Source organism: Nicotiana tabacum, chromosome 2, assembly GCF_000715075.1.
Source record: "Nicotiana tabacum cultivar K326 chromosome 2, ASM71507v2, whole genome shotgun sequence".
Taxonomy (NCBI): domain Eukaryota; kingdom Viridiplantae; phylum Streptophyta; class Magnoliopsida; order Solanales; family Solanaceae; genus Nicotiana; species Nicotiana tabacum.
The window spans coordinates 44000802-44025349 of NC_134081.1; the positions used below are offsets into that span (position 1 = coordinate 44000802).

The window sequence follows — 24548 nt, forward strand, 5'->3', positions numbered from 1 at the left end:
GCTCTCTTGATGTATAATTATTCTGTGGCATCGCGATTTAGTTAATGTGGATGAACTTCACATGTCTGAGAAGGAAATACAATGCATGGTTCAGTTATGGCCTTTTACTACTAAATGGCTTTTTTCTTCCATTTATGCTAGCACATCTATTACATCTCATAATATTCTCTAGAATAATTTAACGTGTTTACATGACAACTATAAGGGACCGTGGCTAGTAGGGGGGACTTTAATGAAGTTCTACGGGCTGCTGAGAAATTTTGGGGGAAACTCTATTAGCAACAGACGTGCACATCCATTTGCAAACTGTATTAACTACCGTAACCTTATAGATTTAGGTTTTAAAGGTAGTCGTTTCACATGGTATAATAAGCGTCGCCACAGTTACACCATTCTAGAAAGACTTGATCGCATTCTAGTAAACTTTGAATGGCTAAAACTTTTCTCAGAAGCGGTGGTCCAACACCTACCTCGAACTCATTCTGATCATTGTCCATTACTAATATCTTTAGAAAAAAAAGCGTACTCCTTGTAAAAATATTTTTCGTCTAGAAGCTATCTGGGCAACTCACCCTTCTTTCCGTCCACTAGTTAAACAAACTTGGAGTAACCATCCTTCACTTTTAGATGCAACCCAAGTTTTCCAGCTAGATGTCCTTACTTGGAATAAAGAAACTTTTGGAGATATATTCGTTAAAAAAAGAAAGCTTCTTGCTCGATTAAATGGAATCTAATCATCCATTCATTATCCTACAAGTAGTTTCTTACAAAATCTAGATATCCAACTCACAAATGAATTCAGTAGTATACTTAGGTTAGAAGAAGATTTTTGGAAGTTAAAATCTAGAATAAATGGGCTAAATGATGGAGACGCTAACATAAAGTTCTTCCACATGACGACATTACAAAGACGAAATCGTATTACCGCTCTTCAAGATAATGTAGGCAAATAGTGCTTTGACCCAACAAAAATCTAAAATTCTATCCTCTGATACTACAATACCCTCTTCACTATAGAACAAGTTTTTTCCGATAGACTCTACTCTCCTGTTTATAACAGTTTCTTAAGTCCTGCTGATCAAGCCACTTTATCCCCTCCCCCCCCCTCCCTCAAGGATATTGAAATTACTCAAGCCCTCTCCCCCTTTAAACCGTTCAAATTCCTAGGACCTGATGGCTTACACCCATATTTTTTTCAAGATTATTGGTCGGAAGCGGGTTCAAATGTTACCGCTTTTTGTCACAAAGTCTTTGCGGATAATACCATTCTCCCTGAAATAAATAAAACTTATTTGTACCTCATACCCAAGATAAAAAATGCTGTCTCAATTGCTTAATTCCGACCGATTAGCCTTTGCAACACTATCTATAAGCTAATTACAAAAACATTTAGTCAATCGGCTCAAGCCCATGTTACATAAAATTATAGGACACACCCAATCCAGTTTTCAACAAGGAAAGCGCACTTTGGACAACGAGATCATTGTTCAAGAATTTCTAACACATTTTCGCAAAACACGGGGTAAACAAAGCCATATGCTTCTAAAACTAGATTTAGAAAAAGCCTTCGACAGGTTAGAATGGTCCTTCATTCACCGTACACTCTTCTTTTTTAAAATCCTACCCTCAATAATTACGCTAATCATGTCCTGCATCACGACCACATCAACCTCAATATTGATAAATGGTACAAGGACATATTTTTTCAACCGTCTCAAGGCATTCGCCAAGGCGATCCCCTCTCCCCCTATATTTTTATTATGTGCATGGAAATGCTTTCGCGTAGCATCTCCACATCGGTTCATCTTCTCTAGAAGCCTATTAAAATTTCACGAAATGGACCTGAACTCTCTCATCTTTTTTTTGCCGACAACATCATTCTTCTCTCTAAAATAACTAATAAAAGTTGTCATGCCATAATTGACACGCTTAATAACTTTAACAAAATTTCAGGCCAGAAAATAAATTTCCAAAAGTCAAAGATTTTTTTCTCAAAGAATTTCACCGATGGTGATAAGGCCTATGTGCTCTCATGCTTTAGTATGTCTGAAGTGATAACCTTCGGCAAATACTTAGGATTCCCCTGTTCATCAAGAAATCACAAAAATCCGACTTTCAATTCCTCCTTGACAATTTCAAAACTCGCCTTGCAAGCAAGAAGACTAAGTTTCTATCCATAGCAGGGAGAACAACTCTAATCAAATCCACACTTAACAGCCTTCCTAATCATGTAATGCAATACATTTCTATTCCCAAATCCATAATAAATAAAATAGAGCAATATCAACGAAACTTTCTTTGGGGCACCACTTCTGTTAAAAAGAATCTCCATCTAATACAGTAGAAAAAAATAATCACCCCCTGCAAATTTGGAGGATCAGGCATACAAAAAATGTCTCTTAAAAATGATGCTTCACATGCTAGTCTCTCTTGGCGGCTCTTCCATAAACAAATCGCACTTTGGGCAATAACACTACTTCACAAATACTGTAAAACTCATTCACATACAAAAAATATCTCTTAAAAATGATGCTTCACATGCTAGTCTCTCTTGGCAGCTCTTCCATAAACCAATCGCACTTTGGGCAATAACACTACTTCACAAATACTGTTTTACATATTCTTCCGCTAAAACTCATTCACACACCTGGAAGAACATTCTCCAAGGCTGGTCACACTGTCAATTAGGCTTACAATGGCACATAGGCAATGGCCAACATATAAAATTCTTGACCGACGCTTGGGTTGGAGCTGCAACCACCATGCGCTCTGCCATCTCTAGACCCTTGCCAGAAGAAGACATCAACCTCACAATCTCATCATATAGAACTCAATTAGGATGGGACTGACAAAAATTTCCTTTCGAAATACCTCAATTTATCAAAACCCTTATGCAAAATCAGCACTTCCCTATATACAAAAAAGAACATTGATAGTACATTCTGGGCTTTGACAAACAATGATTTATTTTCAGTACAATCCATGTACACTTCTCTCCTTAATCACGCGCCTTCAATTAATGCACACCAACTTCAATACAAATGGATTTGAAAGCTCCTAGTAACCTAAAAAATTAGGCCTTCCATATGGCTCCTTAGCCATAACCGTCAACCTTCTCGCCACTATCTCCACCACATAGGTTTGCTAACAGAGGCGAACTGTTTATACTGTCATGACCCTAATGAAACACTCAACCACATCTTTCTCACATGTCCTAATGTATAAAACTATTGGAAAAATCTAGGTCTACAAGCTACAACTAATATGTTGAATCGATTTCCCACTCCATCTCTGTAACTTCATCTACTTTTCAAGGGAAGAAATAAACATATGCCCCACAACCTCCATCCATACATATTCCTCTCTTTTAGTTTATGGAACATGTGGACTACACGGAATATAAATTCTTTTGAATATAGAAAAAATAATATCCCTGCACATCATATAATCAATCAAGCTATAGAATTTACTTATTGTGCGACAAAGTCTATTGCTAAAACTCCTAAAGTACAAATTAATGTCAAATAGATTCCTCCAAAACCAAATTATTACAAATTAAATACTGATGGAGCAGTCTATCATCAATCTGAAAATTCCGGCATAGGGGGGCTCATTCGGGATGCTCAGGGAACTTGGATTACGGGGTTTGCTGGTAATATCACTACAAAAAACAACATGGAAGCAGAATTACATGCACTTTTCCATGGATTACAGTTAGCAATTAAGTTTAATTTGGTTCCACTTGAAGTAAACATTGACGCCTCAGAGGTAATCACATTTTTAAGAAATGAAAATCTCCTCTACACTAATATCATCTATGATTGCAGGCACCTGCTCCAGCAGTTTCATGATCCACATATCATACATGTGTACAGAGAGCAAAACGAGGTAGCAGATAGGTTAGCCAAGCAAGGTTGTACGATGAAGTACTCAGCAGCACCAACATTTTTTTGTCTCACCGCCCATTTTTGTTATCGAACAACTAAGAGCAGATCAGTCAGGTGCTACAACTCTCCGGAAAGTATCACCCGCTCAAGTATGACAATCTGTCAGGCTTGACACTTAAACACCACCTTTTGCTCCACATCTGACGGACTTGTTGGCAATAGACATTCTCCCTCCGCAACATGGTACTGCACATGGAGTTGCTGTAGTAGAAAACTCCCCTTTTTATAATGATCTTTTGGATCAACACACCACAATAGATGTTAGTATCATTTCTACTAATAGTATTTATAGTATTAGTACTTCGGTACATCCCAACACCAACCTCTCTATAATATATCTTTATAATTAATATAAGCTTATCTTTACTACCCAAAAAAAAAACCAAACACCGTACACCGCAAAGTTAAAAAGAGCAGAAAGCGGAGATCTAAACTTGAGGTTCCAAAACGCCCACCGACTAATCCTCATGACCTCATCTAACGTCTTTCATTTTTTTTCCTTATATACTAGTACTAGTAATAATTGGACAGTGTCACTTCCATTTTCCAAACTCGAAACAGACGGAAGCACACACGTCCTCCTCTCATTTTCCCTCCCATCTTTAGCTTTACGTAAGCATTACTCTCTCTCTCTCTCTCTCTCTCTCTCTCTCTCTCTCTCTCTCTCTCTTTTCTGGGTCATTTTCTATTGAGTTACGCATTATCTCGATTCCTTTTTATGCTTCTGAATTCTCTGTTTTTTTTTGCTGATTAGTTTTAAACAGTAGCTGATTGTTTTGATCGACTGATTGATTTACAGTAAGAAGAAAACGTAAGAAATGGTGGCGTTCAAGGTTACTCGCGTCGGGACGACGCCGTTTGATGGCCAGAAACCTGGAACTTCTGGTCTCCGGAAGAAGGTAATTGAATAAAAATAAATAGAACAGACAAAGCAATGCAACTCACGTGTTTAAGACTTCGTTCTTATGCCGCATTCCTGTAGGATTCACGTTGATCTCCTTCTATTTTATCTGAATCACTGACATTGTTTTTGCTCAATTTTTTGTTCCAAAGATTTTCTGTACAGGTGCTGAATTCGATCTGTTGTATTGAATGCCTTTTGTTTCATTGCTTATATTTCTGACATTACTGATCTTTCTGCAAATGTACACTTAATAACATCTTATGACTGTCGATCAGCAGCTATAAATCTAAGGGATATGTGTACATTAGCTAATGGGATCTGTATATATGGAATGATGTGAACTCTGTGGATGAATCTGATAATTTTGTTGTTTGATGCAAAATTGTTTAATTTTTTAAGTTTCTTTGTTTTTTCAGCAGAGTTTATGTACAGTACATGCTAATACAATTGACATACGTTTCATCTAGTTGATACCACTGAATATAACTTAATTATCTTAAAGCTTCATGCTTGCTTTTTGTGTGTGTGTGTGTGTGTGTGTGTGTGTGTGTGTGTGTGTGTGTGTGTGTGGTTATCTAAGCTGCTTAAATTTGAATACCGACTCTCTCTTCATGCTTTCTATATTGCGAATCAATCAGTATATGATTTGTAACCAATTTCAAAGTTTTTACAAGTTACAAGCAACAATCAAGATTCAAGTAGGCTTCTTGGCCGGTTCAAATATATAATTGGTAAAAAAATATTTGGAGACAGACATAAAGTATGCTTCTAGTCTAGCCTCTTCTTCTTTAGATTCATTTTTCACAAAAGTATTATTGATTGTGCTCGTGTCAACACAGAGAAATGAATATATTTACGTATTAAATATTAAAAGTGATCTAGATAAAATGGTCAAAATTCTGTTTTATCTTGTTAACTTCTCATGATTATGTCCCAACTTGTGCGGAATTACTAATTGTGTGACTTAAGCACTTATGTACTATCATTCTCTTGTATTCAAATTGCTTTGAATTGTTGAGTCTAACATGAAGCTGCATGAACTGTTTCAGGTGAAGGTGTTCACACAACCTCATTACTTGCAAAACTTTGTTCAGGCAACATTCAATGCCCTTGGATCTGACAAAGTCAAAGGTAAGAAATTTGATATCCTAATCTTTTTCATGAATTTCTTTAAAATTTTATATGGCATGAGAGATTAGATATATGCTACCCTTGTTAGTCCCCTTCTTGGTAATTTCATTTTTTTCATCTCTAAAGGTGCCACACTTGTTATTTCTGGTGATGGCCGCTACTTCTCCAAGGATGCTATCCAGGTAAAATTTTATCAAAAATTTTTCCAAGGAATTCTTTGGTTTAGACTGTTATATCTTCTTCATAATCAATATACTGAAATATTTTATAATTTCCTCTCCTTATGGTACATTCTGAAACTGAAACACAGTTTCTCATTTCATGTTTTTTTATGGAGACCCCATATTTCACTAGCACAATAATTAAATTTGGAGTACTGATGAGTGTAGGGTGGTTTTTGTGAAGAGCTGTTGACAGCTTAACATGTCTATATCTGCTTCGTTACAGGTCATTACAAAAATGGCTGCAGCAAATGGAGTAAGACGTGTTTGGGTCGGTCAACATGGACTTATGTCCACTCCTGCTGTATCAGCTGTTGTTCGCGATAGAGTCGGGGCTGATGTAAGCCCTCTGCCGCTAAAAGCTACATCGGATTTTTGTCTTAATTGTATGTAGCCCTTACATGATTCCACGATCAGTTAATGCCTGATCCTGAACACAGGGGTCCAAAGCTAATGGGGCATTTATATTGACAGCAAGTCACAACCCAGGTGGCCCTCACGAGGTAACTACCAGTAATATTTTCTTTAAGGATATTTCTTCCATTCTAAAGCATTTGTACTTCATCTTTGTTTTCACATTATCAAATGTAAAAAGTTGGCGATCGAAGGATTTGACTAGCTTCATGGTCTTTCTAGGAGCCCATATTATAGACAATTGTAAAGGATGTTTTGCATTCTCGTTTCACTTTGAAGCTTGTGGCATCAAATTTTGCTCCTGCTATAACTTGCTTGTAGTGCCTTTTTTCTTTTTTTCTTTTGGGGTATAATAATCATTGCATGTAATTCTCGTTTTGTCAGAATTCAAAGTGCCGTTGTTAATTACAGAAAACTCATTTTCGGTCAGCCTTTATACGTTTTATTAGTTTGCTTCAGAGGTCTTCACATGGATATGCTTTAATATATTTTTAACATGGATTTTGAGTCACTGAGTGTATTTCTCTATTGGTGAAAACTATTGCTGATTGAGTCTAATCGTTAAATCACTCTCTGCAGCCTTAAATAGCTTTATAGTTCGAGTAATTTCCAATCCTTATGTTACAGTGTTCTGTCTTTCAAAGAGGATTGTATCTTCTCATTTGCTTCTTTGGAGACCCATTTGTCTTTCATGTCAGGGATTTTGTGGGGGGTGGGGGTGGGAGGAAGGAATCACACAAAGTGTTGTTTCAACTGTAAGTGGATGCATGCAACTTGATACATGCTATCTAAACATGTTTATTCTGAAGGGGGAAAGAGAGAAACGTGGGAAGATGCAGCACGATTGTTTGCAAATTAATTGTAAAATCTCCTATTGCAGTTTCTTGAATAACTTGATGATAACTATTACTAGCTTTGACTGATGGTTCAAGGTTCTTTCCATATTTTCACTTATAGGATTTTGGAGTTAAGTACAACATGGAAAATGGTGGACCTGCGCCAGAAGGTGTTACTAATAAGATCTATGAGAACACTACGACAATAAAGGAGTATTTGATCGCAGAGGGCCTGCCTGATGTAGAATCTACTTTTTAACTATTATATTTAAATGTGCATTTAAGTGCTTATTTTGATTGATCAAGGTACTCTTCTGACAATGCCCTATTTGAATTGAGGTGGACATCTCTAAAACTGGCGTTTCAAGCTTTGAGGGTCCAGATGGGAAATTTGATGTTGATGTCTTCGATTCAACTATTGATTATGTGAAACTGATGAAGTATGAATTAAACCCCCCGCCCTCTCTATTATTTTTTCTTATTTTTTTCTTTTGGGCATATCATTCAATATGTGTTTGTCTTCTTTTAGATCGGATGTATGTCAAATATGTTCATGTCAAGTTCAAACGATAATTTAGAGCAGCCATTATACCGCCGTTGCTGAATGTGTAGTGCCATTCCCTTCCATAGTATTAAGGGTGTATGATGGAACTAGGGGTTGATGCGTGCATCTTCAATTTTTTAATTTACGGGAAGCAGTTGTTTTGTGATTGCCAAAACTCACCTTATCATCATCATTTATTTGATAGAGTAATATCTTATTCTTGTAAAATCGCCAGTGATCCAGGTATTCTTAATGGTCGCACTTCTGATTCAAAACTTGATCTGTCGCTTCTATTTCCAGGTCAATATTTGACTTCCTATCAATCCAGAAGTTGCTCTCTTCTCCAAAATTTGGTTTCTGGTATGTGTGTAGAGACCTTGTGATGCAATGTTGCAGCATATCATCTCATAAGTTACCTATTCCTGTTAAATGTATCTTCTGGATACTAACATCTTTATATACCATAGTTATGACGCACTTCATGGTGTTGCTGGATATTATGCTAAACGCATCTTCGTGGAGGAGCTTGGTGGAAAAGAAAGCTCTCTACTGAACTGTGTTCCTAAGGTCATTTCCTTTTCCCTGCATTGTGATTCTTCTTCTCAATGAATTGTTATCTCTATGTTTTCCTCTTAACAACTATTTCTACCATCAAGCCTTACAGTCTAGATGTACCGGGGATCACCATAATGGGTGTGGGTTTGATTCTCACTGGATCCTTTTCCTCCCCCTTTCCCAATGTAATAGGAAGAGATTTAAAGAAAAAAGTTATATTTCTGACATTTTTCTGTATACCTAATTGAATCAGGAGGACTTTGGTGGAGGACATCCAGATCCTAATCTGACCTATGCAAAGGAGTTAGTTGCGCGAATGGGATTGTCTAAATCACTTTCTGAACCCAATCCACCAGAATTTGGGGCAGCTGCTGATGGAGATGCAGACCGTAACATGATTCTTGGGAAAAGGTAACTTCCGGTTGTTTTTATTTGTTGAACTTAACTCCTTGCTTAGAATTTTATCTTTTAAAATTTATGTTTTCCCCTTGTTCTTTTCGGTCAGATTCTTCGTGACTCCGTCTGATTCTGTTGCTATCATAGCTGCCAATGCTGTTGAAGCCATACCTTATTTTTCTGGAGGTTTAAAAGGAGTTGCCAGGTTTATCATCTTACGGATCTTAACTTTCTATTACGACGATGTCATCATTTTTGTTGCTATTGTTATTGAAGATTTCAAGAAGAATAATGAAGCTTCTTGTATTTTTGTGTATCTTTACATTTCAATGAGAAGTAGTACTTATAGGTTCCTATGACTAATTTAGGAAAGGAAATCAATTACAGCTGTTATACAAATCAATTAGAATATCCTAGAATAGAATCAAATCTCTTAAAATTAAGTTTCCTACAATGAAGCTAGTCAACAATCAAATCTTCTAAAATTAAGTTTCCTACAATCAAGCTAGTCAACACTCTCCCTCAAGTTGGTGCAAAGATGTCACACATGCCCAACATGCAAACCAAAGTATGGAAGGTTCGTCTGTTAAGACCTTTTGTAAACACATCAGCTAGTTGTTTCTCTATGATACATGAAGCAAAGTCAAGGCACTACCTGTAATCTTTTATTTTATGAAGTGTTGATCAATTTCAACATGTTTCGTTTGGTCATGTTGAACAGGATTATGAGCTATGCTGATTGCAGCCTTGTTATCACAATACGAGGAAAGTTTTCCTTTTTCAGACAATTTCAATTCTTCTAGTAGCTTTTGTAACCACAGAAGTTCACATACACCATGGGCCATAGCTCTATATTTTGCCTCGGCACTTGATCTAGCAACTACACTTTGCTTCTTGCTTCTCCAAGTAACCATTCCCTCCTACGAGTGTACAATAACTGGATGTAGATCTTCTGTCATCCAGAGATCCAGCCCAATCTGCATCTGTATAAGCTTCTACCTAGAGGTGACCATGTTTGGAGAAAAGAAGACCTTTGCCTGGAGCAGACTTTAGATACCGCAGAATGTGGAAGACAACTTGCATATGAGAATCTTTAGGATCATGCATAAACTGACTTACCAAGCTGACTGAGTAAACATATCTGGTCTAGTGTGGGAGAGATAAATGAGTCTTCCAACCAACCTCTGATATCTCTCCTTATCTACATACTCTCCAACTCTTATTTGTAACTTGTGATTGCTTTCGATAGGCGATTCTGTTGGTTTGCATCCTGTCATATCAGTTTCTTTCAAGAGATCCAAATCATACTTTTTTTGAGAAATAAAAATTCACTTTTTCGATCTGGCAACCTCAATTCCCAAGAAGTACTGCAATTTTTTGAGATCCTTGATCTCGAATTACTGCGCCAACAACTTCTTCAATCGAACAATCTCCTCTTTGTCATCTCCTATCATTACTATATTATCAACATAAACTATGAGAAGAGTGACTTACCGCTTTGATGTCTTATGAAGAGAGTATGATCGACATTGCTCTGTTGGTAACCAAAGGAGATAATTGCTTTGCAGAATCTGTCAAACCAAGCTCTAGGGGATTGCTTTAATCCGTACAAGACTTTCTTCAGTTTGCACACCCTTCCTTGACTCTGTTCAGTATCAAATCCAGGAGGAATCTCCATATACACTTATTCTTCCAAATCTCCATGAAGAAAAGCATTCTTCACATCAAACTGTGGTAAGTCCCAATCAAGATTGGTTGCACAAGATAAAATAATTAAATAGTGTTCATTTTAGCAACTGGGGCAAATGTTTCTTAATAGTACACAACATAAATTTGAGTGAATCCCTTAGCCACCAATCTTGCTTTGAATCTTTTAATCGAGCCATCAGTTTTGTGTTTCACAGTGAAGACCCATCTGCAGCCAACCAACTTCTTATCGGGGGTTGATGTGACAAGCTCCCAAGTGCCATTTTTTGACAATGCCTTCATTTCTTCAATCATATCGTGCTTACATTTAGGATGTGCAAAAGCTTCCCTCCAGTTCTGGGGAATAGACACAGAAGAAATAGACAAGACAAATGCTGTATAGGACGGTGATGAAGAATTATAGGAGAAAAAACAGGATAAAGGGTGTTTAGTGGTGTAAGATCCGACTCTTTTTTTGTGAGCATTAGCTCTAGGCAAATTTAACTCATTAGGAAATATAGATTACTCACTAGTAAAAGAGGAATCGGCAGAAGAGGATTCAGCTTCAGTAGATTGTATGATGGCTTCTTCTGCTCTATTTCTCCTTATGTAAGTTATGAAATCAGGCCTTTCCAAACGCCCAACAATCTCCCCCTGAATCTTTTCTCCAATTTCACTTTCCTTTGTGGTAGTGGTATCAATAGTGGCGCTTGGGAGAATAATCTTTTCCTCCTTATAACTCTCCCTAAAGAGGTGATGGTGTAACATTGAAATAGGGCTCAGATTTTCAAAAAGTAACATCCATTTTGAAAAAGGATCTCCTAGAGGGAGGATGATAGCATATGTACCCTTTTTGTGTTAGAGAATACCCGATAATGACACATTTAAGAGCTCTAGGATCAAACTTCCAAAGGTTTCTAGCCTAACACCTTGGAGGAACAATATAGTCATTTTTACCCTTTCAAGCTTCCAGAAGACTCTTAAAATTGAGGGTTTTAAGTAGCATTCTGTTGATGAGATATGCAACTGCTAGAATGGCATCCCCCAATAAGGTTTTGGTGGATTCATGGTGGTCAGCATGAAAGATCTTGTCACTTCTAACAAATGCCTATTCTTCTTTTCAGCAACCCCATTTCAGCAACCCCATTATAAGGACAACTTGTTTGGTGGATTATCCCGTAGGACTCCAAATAAGCGCTAAATTTTTTATCCATGTATTTTGTGCCATTGTCAGTTCGTAAGGTTTTTATCTTAGTCTCAAATTGATTACAAATCATCTTATGAAACGACTAAAAGCAGGAGAAAATTTCACTTTTGGCCTTTAACAAATATACCCAAGTCATCCTAGTGCAACAATCAATAAAAGTAATAAACCATCGACTATCAGACAAAGAAATTGTTTGAGTAGGGCACCATACATCAGCATGAATAATCAAAAAAGGAGTTGTACTTTTATTATCACTTAAAGGATAAGAGTTTCTAGTATGCTTGGCAAATTCACAAGCATCACAAAACAAAAATTCAAACTCAGTTCTAGAAAACAAACTAGGATATAGCTCTTCAAAGCAAAAAATGATGGGTTCCCTAACCGTCTATGCTACTGTATTTGTTTTTTGGTTGACATCCTTATTTCCTTCAAAAGAGGCCTGACCAAAGTCTTGAGTTCCATCAATCCAATATAAGTCATCATGCAATCGAACACTGCCAATCATCTTCTTTGTTTGAAGATCCTGAAAAACACAATGATCAGGGAAGAACTCAATACTACAATTTAGTTTTTTGGTGATGGCACTAATAGATAACAGGTTAACAGGAAACTCAGATACATGGAGAATAAATGATAATATAATATCAGGAGTACAAACAATAGATACTGTTCCAGAGACAGGAGTTAGGGAGCCATTGGCTATTTTGACATAATTCCCTTTGAAACTAGGAGAGTAATTTGAAAGCCTTTAAGAGCTTGTCATGTGTCTATTCTCACCAGAATCTATAATCCAAAAATTAGGGTGAGCATTAAAGGCAATACCTGACTACATAATTGGAATTGGCAACTTTATAATGGTCAAGTTTTTTTAGGAGACGACGAAGATGTTGAACTTCGTCCGAAGACAAAGGTTCTCCAGCTGCAGTTTCTCCGGATGTCTCCACATTTTCTGCAATATTAGCATGACTCTGATGGACTTGCACACTTTCCTCCACGACCTCTAGTTGGTCTACTATGTAGTTTCCAACATGTCTCTTTTGTGTGCCTTGGCTTTCCACAATAATCACAGTGCATGTGATCTTTATCACAAGTGATTGCCCTTGGTTGCTCATGAGATACTGTTAACCCGAATTTCTCCATTGGTGCTAAATAAAGCATGGCCCCTCATCGGCTCTCTTGTTGAACATAAGAGTATGCATCCTCAAGAGAAGGAAAATGAACTTTACCGAGAACTTGAACCCTAATTTGATCATATTCTTGGTTCAAACCAGCCAGAAAATTATAGACTCTTTCCTTTTCAACCAATTATTGAAAGAGAACTGCATCATATGTAAGCAAAACTTTGCTTGGAGGGTCTGATACATCTCCTGCCATAACCCACTTAACTCGGAATAATAATTAGTGATAGTCAACTCACCTTTCTTAGTGGCATGGATTTTATTTCGAACCTCAAAGATCTGGTTCCATTTGCGAGAGTAAGTGCGCCAAGCGGAGTTCTAGATCTTTGCAGCAGTATCAAGCAATAAATATTGCTTAGAGATTCAAGGGTGCATAGTGTTCAAAAGCCATGTCATAATAAGGGAATTATGAGAATCTCATTGACCATAGTTAGGGTCAGTCACAATAGGTGCTTTTTTTTCTACAGTAATATAACCAAGCAACTTTCTAGACTTAATAAGAAGTAGACAAGATCTTGACCAAGCAAGATATGTACCAGCCCCATCCAATTTAACAACACTAATTTGAGACATAAAATTATTATCTATTTTTGTATCACCTATAGTTTGAACAAGTAATAATCTTTAGTGTCAAAAAAATCGAATAGGCATATTCAAAAATATAGAAATAACCTTCCAGAGATAGAATATGCCTGATTTCGCCGGAAGAACTCACCGGAAAAATTCTGTATGGTCGGAATCTCCAGAACTTTGGATGGGAAGGGTCGGAATAGGCTTGCGACCCGAGATCTGGAAAACTTTTCTGGAAAAATTCGCCGGAAAGCTGTAGATCTCACCGGAAAAGTAGCTGCCACGCCGGAACTCAAAAGAAGTTTGTGTTGCAGATAACCACCAAGAGAGAGAAAACTCGACCTCTTTGATAAAACGGAACTCTAGTGCTGCGAGAAAGATAACTCACCTCAAAAATCATGAAAAATTCAAGAAGAAAAATGAAGCTTTTTGTATTTCTATGTATCTTTACATTCCAATGAGCAGTAGTACTTATGCAGAGGTTCCTATGGCTAATTTTGGAAAGGAAATAAATTATAGCTATTATACAAATCAATTAGAATAAAATCTCCTAGAATAGAATCAAATCTCCTACAATAAAATAGTCAACAATCAAATCTCTTAAAAATAAGTTTCCTATAATAAGGCTAGTCAACAATTATTATTATTGTTCTTATTTCTTATTATTGTTCTTATTTCTGCTTATGTTCCTTTTGTTTTTCAGTCGTTCTCTAGTCGAGGGTCTATCGGAAATAGCCTCTCTGCTTTTCCAGGGGTAGGGGCTGCGTACATCTTACCCTCCCCAGACCCCACTTGTGGGAAACTACTGGGTTTGTTGTTGTTGTTGCATTTCTGTTTATGTTTTTAAAGTGGCTGCTGCTTGGCTGTAAATAGTGCTTAGCAAAAGTTTCTTATATGAGCACAACCATTTTATCTTTTAGGGAAGTCATTAACTATCTGGTTTGATTTCATGTAACCATAACCTTTCTGCAGGAGTATGCCCACATCGGCTGCCCTAGATGTTGTAGCTAAAAGTCTGAACCTGAAATTTTATGAGGTACTATATTACTGAGATAACATTCATTTTCATTTTCTTTCTTCTGTTTTAGGGTAGGGTGATTGGGTGTTTTTTTTTTTGGGGGGGAGGTGTGCTGACGGATGCAGAAGTTGTTAGTGTTCTCTTTTTCTGTCTTTACCTGCATGCTTAAAAGTTTTTGCTTATTTAGGTACCCACTGGTTGGAAATTTTTTGGTAACTTGATGGATGCTGGAATGTGTTCAATTTGTGGAGAAGAAAGTTTTGGAACTGGTTAGCTTTTTTGAGTTTCAAACATTTAACTGATAGGGCTAAGCTACATAATATTCTAATCCGACACATAAAAGTACTTAATATCTTTCGTTATGTCTTCACAGGCTCAGACCATATTCGAGAGAAAGATGGGATATGGGCAGTTTTGGCTTGGCTCTCTATTCTTGCCGATAAGAATAAGGATAACCTTGGGGGAGAAAAGCTTGTGAGTGTTGAAGACATAGTTCGCCAACACTGGGCAACCTATGGACGCCACTATTACACTCGATATGATTATGAGGTATCTGCAGAATCATACTTCTTATTCAACGTTAAATGAGTTCTTCTGTATATGTTTATCATGACTCCTGTTACTCTATTTGTATTATTTATTCCAGAATGTCGATGCGGCTGGAGCAAAGGAGCTAATGGCTCATTTGGTCAAGCTGCAATCGTCCCTCGATGAAGTGAACAAGTACGCTACTCTTTTTATGTCAATTTCTCTCTGGAAGATGAAACATTTCTCAAACATGGCATTGATATTTGCTGTTTGTCGCATGTTTCACATGTATTATTTCTTTTATTTTTGGGGTATTCTGCTTTGGTTTACCATCTCTTGCATGACGCAAATCCCAGGTATAACCAGCTTAAGCATTGGTTAGTAGGTCTTCTTTGCATGGTATTACAACATATTTTTAAATTAATACTATAAGTCAATGACATGTTTTAGCATTAAACAGTTACTTATGGCATCTCAGAACTATGGTTCTGCAAGAGAGAGAACGGACAACAACAATGAAGATCAGAGTGATATAGTTTCTGTTTTAACTTTTATTATTGTTCTCTGACTCAGTTATTACTTCTACAATGTATCCTGTAAGTAGGCTGAATGGAGAACCAAATTATGTTTCTTTTAGGTAGGCTGAAAGGAGAGCAAATCAGGTCATTAGTCAGCAATTCTTGTCGCTTTCTTATCATGATTCCTTCCAAGAGAATGAAAGCCTTCTTTAGGAGAGTGAATATGAAAATAAGAGGATCGTGGACACCAGAATCGACATCGTCTGGATGTGTTTCATGAATTCGTATAGTGTCTAAAGTTTGAAATCTTCTTTAAAGCCAAAGCCTTGTTATTTGGCTGCAGTCTAAAACTTGCAGCAACTTTTACCTCTTCTGAATCACCTGGTTCTTCATTGTGGTGATGGAATCAAATCTTTGTGTATTCAAAATATCTTCCATCTCTCTTGTCAAAATGGGTGTTTATAAAGAATGATTCTTTCAAATTCATGGTGCATGTACTACAAAAGAAGAATTTCTGGTCCTGTGTGTGACAGTTGCTTAGTTTCTTGTTTCTAGCTGGGAAAAAGATTCTAGCGAAGTAAGCATCTTTGTTAAGTTTTGTCCTGGTTTTTTCTTTCCCTTTTAGAGGTCTCTTCTGTAATGTTCCCTTTCTAAGGTATCTGGTTCTTTGCGTTCTTTATTGAACTTCCTTATATGTGTTGATTGGTTAGTGAGCTTGGCACACTCTGGTGGTTTTTCCGCTGTCTTTTGCATTGCTCCTTTGCTGAATGGTAAAGAGCTGGGTTTTATTCTTTAATTTAATACCTCGCAATGTCAGCTGATTTACCTGTAAAGTTAGTTTAGTTTGTGATAATTAAATGTCTTAAAGGAAACCTCGAGAAACATCATGTTATCTAAGTTGCTCCGACATGGCAGTTTAGGTGCCGCACCTGTGTCGATACGACAGTAGTATGGGTATGGGTATGGGATCCATACCGGATTTGATCAAACAATTTTGGATACTTTGACCACGACAGACGAAAAAATTCTAGACGAGATACAATTTGATTCCGGAAATCAAAACCAAAACTCGGATATATTTGAAGACAATAGCATTCCTTATCTAGGAAATCAATCATTTAATTATCTACAACTTGAGAATAAAAAGAAATCCACACTTTATAAGCTATACGCAAGTATTCCACAAATATTTTCATAATTTAAAGATATTTTATATTTTTATATTTTTTTAATTATTTTTAATCCAATCCCCGAACACGTATCCGTACTAGGTCCGTATCCCCGAATCCGCGAGGTGCGCGCGTACGTGTCGATGTTTTGTGCCGAGGGCGACACAATTGGGTGGGGGAGATTGTGATGACCCACCATGTCATCATGCCACATAGGATCTATTTGGCACATATACTTGCCATGTGTAAGGGTTACATAAGTTAGAGACTAGCTCTTAGTGGAATACTCTAGAACTATGGAGAGTTTAATTGGGAAAACTCTAGATATTTATGGATTTGGTAGGAAGACTCTTTTGGAAGCCTTGGAATGTTCTAGTCATGTAGAAAATTCTAGAGAGTGTACTTATATGTAAATATGGAAGGACTTGTGGAACAATTATTATTTACACACTAGCTCTAGGTGACTAGTATAAATAGGGGGCATTCATTTGTAACTCACTAAGCAAAACAATCAAGTTCTCTATAATAAAAAGCTTCATTTGGCAAATTTTTCTTGTCTTTCTTATCTAACATTCCCTTAGTGATCTTGAGTGTAATATTTTAGGGTGACTTGGCATAGCAAGATCGTGCGCGAGTTGTGCAAGATCGTGAGAAAGTTGTCAAGTGCCGCACGTGCGCTTAGTTCAAGACTAAGGACGTGACATTTGGAATGAAGCTGGTCCAAACGGACAGGATATCGGTCTAAGGCCATATGGGATTCGTTGTAGAGCATTTTGGGAGGAGACTTGCTTTTTCTGTTAGATATTAAGGATTCATGCAGCTGATTTTACTAGTTTGTTTTGAGGCATAGTTATGTTGTGATGGTGTGTGCTTTCATTGTTAAATATTTCTTTAACCTTCGGCTATTTTTAATACAGGATAATAAAGGGAATACATTCAGATGTTTCAAATGTCGTTCATGGTGATGAATTCGAGTACAAGGACCCAGTTGATAGTTCCATCTCAAAACATCAGGGTATCCGGTATCTGTTTGAAGATGGCTCACGATTGGTAAGGGACCTCACCCGCCCTCCCCATAGCTTAAGTACTTTAGAGAACACTTGGTGGCAATGAAGGTTGTGCAGTTCTGATGCATAGAGAAGTTTGAGACTTTAGAAAGTTAAATGGATTTCTCATATATTAATAATTGTAGATGCAGGTCCCATTCGTGTGTTATAAAAGAATTATCTAACAAATAAATAAGAAATGCAACAGATTTTGTAATCCCTTTATTCCTTTCTTCCGAATACGTCTCCCCCCTCCTCCCTCTTTGTACGATAATTGCTTTGAAGGATTTCTGACTAACTTCTGGTGCTGTGCAAGGTTTTCCGTCTCTCTGGAACTGGCTCAGAAGGCGCTACCATCCGTGTTTATATCGAGCAGTACGAGAAGGATCCATCTAAGATCGGGAGAGATTCTCAGGAAGCACTTGCTCCATTGGTAAGTTAACGTTGTTTTCTCCCTTCCCTCTTTTTTTTTTTTTTTTTTTTTTTTTGGGTTTTTCCTGAATCAACTGTCTGGTAATAGGTGGAGGTTGCTATTAAGCTGTCAAAGATGCAGGAATTCACTGGCCGTTCTGCCCCAACTGTAATAACATAAATACATATTGCCGCATATAATCCTTTCTGTACTTTAGAAATAGTGGTCCTAGTGTCCTCATTCAAGGGCTGCTGGAAAATGCACCATATTCAATAGTCTTAAAAAAAAGATGCAATGTACCAGTTTTTTGTGTTCTGTAGTGAGTTATTTTCAGAATAGACAAGCAGCGAATTTATCTTAATTTTCGATGATAATGGTTCAAGTAAATCTCAACAATCAGTACGGGTTTTCATATTTTTCACTTCATTAAATGTTTCTTCTATCGAAATGATGAACTCCTTTCTTGTTAGATTGAAGTTTTTTAAGCTTTACTAAACATGGTTTAGTCGGTCCGGCTTGGCACTGGATTTTGCTTATTGATGGTTCGATATAAATTTCACTTTAAAAGCACCGCACTAACTGTGCTGCTTTACTAAATCTAAATCAAATCAAACCATACGTAAAATCAGGTCGTTTGTTTCTTTGTGTGTTGGTTTGTCATAATTCTGGCTGTTTGGTTTATTACTTTTTTTTCCAGTCACACGAGACGTAAATTCAATCAATTCAATCTGCTAGAGAAACATATGCAGATAGTAGGTCTAATATAAACAAATTGCACATCACTTTGTAAAACTATGACAATATATAATTGTTAAACTAAAGCGTAAACGCAAGGAAAGTAACAATCAATAATTGTTTGACCCCAAAATCTTGTAACTAAAAAATAATCAATAGTTTTTTGACCCCAAAATCTAGTAATTCCCTTGCAGGTTATTCTCATATATAATTTTCTAATAGATCTTGTGAATTTTCTGTAACGACATGACTGGTCGTTTTGAGCTTTAGCGCGTCGTTCGGCGATTTGAGGCTTCGAGTAGCTTCAATTCATTTTTATAACTTATACACATAGTCGGAATTGAATTTCAGGAAGTTCGGAGTTGATTCGGATGTAAAATTCTCAATTCGGAGGATTTAAGTTGGAAGAGTTGACCAAGGTTTGACTTTTGAGTAAACGACCTCGAATTAGGATTTGAAGGTTCCAATAAGTTCGTATAGCGATTTCGGACTTGGGTGTATGTTCGAGTTGAGTATAGGGTGGACCGGGAGCATTTCAGCGTTTATTGTGGAAAGTTGGCATTTTGAAGGTTTTAGAATTTCTCAAGTTTGGTTTGAAGGAGGCTTTGGTGTTATCGATGTCCGTTTGGGGTTCCGAGCCTTGGAATAGGTTCGTATCCTGATTTGTGACTTGCACGTAAATTTTGGTGTCATTCCAGAATGTTTAAGTGTAATTCGGACGCGTTCGTCGAAGTTTGAATGTTTGAAAGTTGAAAGAACGATTTTGATCGTCGATTCGTGATTTTGATGTTATTTACAGCGTTTCGAGCCTTTGAATAAGTTTGGATAAGGTATTTGGACTTGCTGGTATGAATGGGCGGGGTCCGGGGGGCCTCGGGTGGGTTTCGAAATGGTTGTCGGACAAATTCCCCTTGTTTTATCACTGCTGGTTTTTGGTGTGTTGGGTGTGCATCGCGATCACGAGAGGATGATCACGATCGCGAAAGGCTAACTGGACTGGTGGCATTTTTGCTTATCGCGATCGCATAAAGGCAGTCGCGATCACAGAGTTGGAGCAGGTTGTTCTTCGCGTTCGCGTGGGAGAAGTTGCCGATGGGTTATTGAGGCTGGCCTGTTTGGGGGTAGTTGTTCTATGTGATCGCGGATGTTTTCACGTGATCGCGGAAGAGGAATTCTGCTGAGGCTATGTTTGGCCTTCGCGTTCGCGTTAATGGGCTCTCGTTCGCGGAGGCCTGGGCAGGCTATGATTCGCGATCGCGAGAAGGACCTCGCGTTCACGTAAGAGTAATTTCATGGGGGATGCTGGATGGCCTTCGCGATCGCGATCGCGAGGAGTTTTCCGCGATCGCGAAGAAGGGTTGCTAGGCAGAACACTTCTTAAAAAATCAGGGGTTTGACTCATTTTCAACTCATTTCTTCCTTGGGAGCCGACTTTGGGGCGATTTTGGAGCGCCATTTTCATTATCATTTTTGAGGTAAGTGATTTCTTCACCTTGTGGGTTAAATACATGGTTTATATGTGGATTTAACATGAAAATTTATGGAAATTGTGGGATTTTAGGAGAAAACCTAGAATTTGGTATTTTTGGATTTTGACCACGAAATTAGACATAAAATTGGGAATAAATTATATATTTGAGTTCGTGGTGTTACGAGTAATGTTTATCTTCAAAAATTTTCGGAATCTAGACACGTGAGCCCGAGGGTTGACTTTGTTGACTTTTCAAGCTCAGTTGAGGATTGTTATAAATTGTTAACTTATAAGCATTGAAGTATATTTTGATTGATTTGCACGTTGTTTGACTAGTTTCGGATCGATGAGCATTGGTTAAGGTGTTAGAGGGGTGTAAGTGTAAAGCCCCGTAAAATTTCACCTAAAACCCGGGGCATCGTGGTACAAACATTTTGGGTTGAATAGTGCGTTGGGGAGTTGAAGAAAAATTATTGCAGAATAGGGCATTTCTACGGTCCATTATGCGACCGCAGATCTACTCCGCAGACCGCAGATCTGCCGGGGAGTGAAGCAGAGAAATGGCCAATTTTGGAAATCGTTTTGCGGTCAACTATGCGACCGTATAATCGTTTCGCGGGCCGCACTACCGGCGCAGAGTTGGCATGAAAAAAAAATCGGAGGGTGATTCTGCGGTCCATTTGTGGCCGCAGAACTGGTATGCGGACCGCAGACCTGACCGCAGACTGATCCAGAGTAGCCTAGTTTTTGGCATCACTTTCGCGGCCCATTTTGCGGGCCGCATATTTGTTCTGCGGTCCACTCTGCAACCGCAAAACTGAGTTCGGAGGGTCCATTTTCTGATTTTTAAAACCCGACCCCATTTGATTAAAAGCCATTGGGTATCGTTTAGAAGGCAAAAATCTACAATTTCAGAGTGAGGGGAGTGCTTTAGAGAGAGAGAGAGAGAGGAGGAAGCCCCAAGTACTTTGTTCATCAACCCTTGCTCAAGCTTTGAAATTCAAAAAGGAAAACTCACAAGATCTTCACCCAAGAGGTAAGATCTACTCCCTAGCCGTCAATTTCAGGATTGGACTGAAAGTAGGTAATGCGAAGTGTGATTCTTGAGTGTTATTTATGCATGCATGTACCATCAAGGTTATTGAGCCCATTTGGATAAACTTTGGGTAGTGGGATGAAGGAATCCACCATAGGAGAACCTTGAAACCTTAATGCACACCTAGTGCTTGATAAAATGCTCAAATGAGCTGAAACCCTGAGTATCTTCCTAATTATGGTTCAAATTTGTCATGTTTCTAATAGATTGAAATCGCTAGGATTTCTGGAACATTGTAGTAATTTAAGGAAGCTCAAGCGAGGTATGTTGGATAAACTCCTCTTGTAGAGTCGATTTCCATGATGTCCTCATAAGTTGCTATTATGATTGACTCAATTTCTTATTTCTCATGTTCCGAGTCCTTCCTAATAGATTTGACTATTCTAAAATAAGTGTTGTGTTGAAAGATGTATGTACTCAAAATATGTTCCAAATGTTTCTATCATATCATGATTCCCTCCGAGAATGTAATCTAGTATGATCAATGAACCAAAGGTAGTGTGATTTAAAAATCATGTTTCAATTGCAAGTTAGTATGCCTAATTGTCGAAGAGAAACTCAATGTGTTTAAGACTCTTGTTTGCTCATATGTATACTTCAAGTTTTGATTTGAAATTCTCTTATTGATGATAATCCATGGTAACACTTGAAAGTTATAGGGGTGAGTATGAAATATGAAATACGGCCGACGTGTCGAGAATGATATTACAATTGTGGCCACTAGTGACAATAAAATGGAAAGATGTGTGAAAGATTATGAAATGAGTTGTAAATCCTTTAAATAATAAATGCTTTGGGAGTATCGTTTAGTCACCGAGGAAGGGTAGATCGAAATAACCTAATCCTAAAACTACACGTGTCGGTGTAGGAGTAATTGAAGGGTAAATCCCCGTGTTAATGTGATGAGACTGTTCCCCCTTTATATGGGATGAGATTGATGTGTTGAGATATTTCCCCTTAAATGGGATGAGATTATTGCTAGCGAGATGTGATGTGATGTCGACCCACATAACATTGTGGTGAGACGGCTTAGCCGATCGGGCTGAGATCGGACGCCATGCCGCGCACATAGTGGTGTTGTGATTGGATGTCTCGGGGTGAGATGGCTTAGCTGGTCGGACTGAGATCGGACTCCGTGCTAAAACACGATAGTATATCGATGCTAAAGATCTCCCAGCTTAAATTTCCGAAACCTACTTGAAATTTATGTTTCCCCTAATGTGGCACTTTGATACCGTTTGAGTCCCTTATTGATATCATGTTTTATTCTCCATTTACTGTTACTCGTTCTATTGAGAGGGTGTTTAGTTTTACATACTAGTATTATTCCATATGTACTAACGTCCCCTTTGTTGGGGGCACTGCATCTTTAATGGATGCAGGTGGTTCCACAGCAGGCGGTATTGATCAGTCCCAAGTCACCTCCTCGACTGGCTGACCCCTCCACTGAACCTTCACTATCTCCTGTCCTTTATGTATATTGTTTTGAGGTATAGCCGGAGCCTTGCTACGGCACCATCATGCTACTCTTTTGTATCCATTAGAAGCTCCGTAGACATAGCGTGGGTGGTACCTTTGTTTTGGGAAAGTCAAACTAAAGGCGTTGTATTTGTATCATATGTTTTCACTTTCAGACTATGAATGTGTAATGTAATATTTCGAAACATCTTGAATGAAGTTCTAACGGTAATGAAATTTAGACTGTTCATGTAACCTTCTCATTGTTTAGTTAATGATATATACCTTCTCCTTGTTCACGGGTGAGTTTAAGTAGAAGGCATTGTATAGGCTTGCTCGACCGAGTTATCTCGGTTTGGCGCCGGTCGCGCTCCTTGAGGTCAGGGCATGACAATAAGTCTTCTGTTTAACCTTGTGAGGGGGAAAGCTACCTCGTAGGTGTATATTTGCTATGTGCTACTTATTGTGAGGTCCACGCACGCACGAGGTAACAAGAGTCCGAATATTGCTAATATCATGTAATGTCCGGGTAGATTTAGGACTTTATCATGCGATATTTGTATTATCTGAATTCAACTTGTTAGTTTAATTACCTAAGACTGATAAATGAAATGTGATTAGAGATCATGTTAGATCAAATCTCATTACCTTGAGTTGTTGGCAAGATATTCGAAAATTGGTAAAAGTCATGATTACTTTAAGTTCCCATTTTTATATTGTAAACACGTAACTCGTAAGTCGATAAGTTTCTTCACTTCTAGGAGATCGGGCTGAACGCCTCAGAAATATATGTATATATGAGATGCATCTATGGATCGGGACGTACAACCTCGGTAGTGTATGTACACGACTATATGGATCGGGCCGAACGACCTCGGCATAATTCGTGCGTAAAATCGCTAGGAGTCCGAATACCCACGAGATTACCCTCCTGATTGGGACTTGGAAATTACACGATATTCCCTTGTGATCGGAGATCAGATATTTATTTGATGATTATTATTTGTTGAGATGGCATGTGCCATGTGGAAATTTTAAAATGATATTTCGTTAAAGGCTCACGTTGATTACTGTTTCTTATTCTATTGATCCTGTTGTATTTCATGCCTGCTTATGGTTCCTGCATCTTATTTATTAGACCACTAGTAAGTGTCGATGTCGACCCCTCGTCACTAATTATCTGGGGTTAGGCTAGATACTTATTGGGTACGCGTTGATTTACGTACTCATGCGACACTTCTACACTAAATGTGCAGGATCTGACATGTTCATTTGATGGTCATCTTGGCTCGTAAGCGCAACTGTTGAAGGGACTTTATGGCGAGCTGCTTTCCATGCTACATGTTGCAGCCCACAGAGTCTCCATCTTATTTATTTACTTTATCCTGTCTATTTTATATTTCAGACAGATGATGTATTATTATGGCACTATTTAGTAGACGCTCATGTACTTGTGACACTGGGGTTTGGGAAGTTCTAGAATTTGTTTATGGTTTTGCTTAACATTG

General features: G+C 37.9%; 1 protein-coding gene across 2 annotated transcripts; it reads left to right on the forward strand.

Annotated features, from left to right (window-relative positions):
• The first annotated feature begins 4315 nt into the window (after positions 1–4315).
• Positions 4316–18679, forward strand: LOC107794375 (phosphoglucomutase, cytoplasmic). 2 transcript variants are annotated; one of them, XM_075232861.1, is made up of 19 exons: positions 4316–4559; positions 4747–4846; positions 5901–5982; positions 6109–6164; positions 6430–6543; positions 6644–6706; positions 7575–7694; positions 7793–7893; positions 8298–8357; positions 8465–8564; positions 8806–8963; positions 9058–9153; positions 14562–14625; positions 14795–14876; positions 14981–15156; positions 15254–15330; positions 17740–17872; positions 18185–18301; positions 18389–18679. In XM_075232861.1, the coding sequence occupies exons 2-19, from the start codon at positions 4766–4768 to the stop codon at positions 18458–18460; spliced, it is 1752 nt and encodes a 583-aa protein (XP_075088962.1). In that variant the 5' UTR covers positions 4316–4559; positions 4747–4765; the 3' UTR covers positions 18461–18679. The 2 variants fall into 2 exon arrangements, with proteins under 2 accessions (XP_075088962.1, XP_075088968.1); XM_075232867.1 differs by lacking the exon at positions 4316–4559 and adding an exon at positions 4560–4639.
• Positions 18680–24548: the final 5869 nt, after the last annotated feature.

Coding starts and splice junctions, on each gene's coding strand:
- LOC107794375 (XM_075232861.1), top strand. CDS start 4,766: ATGGTGGCGTTCAAGGTTACTCGCGTCGGGACGACGCCGTTTGATGGC. Junction 7,894..8,297: donor GATTATGTGAAACTGATGAA/GTATGAATTAAA, acceptor TTCTATTTCCAG/GTCAATATTTGACTTCCTAT. Junction 14,626..14,794: donor TGAACCTGAAATTTTATGAG/GTACTATATTAC, acceptor TTGCTTATTTAG/GTACCCACTGGTTGGAAATT.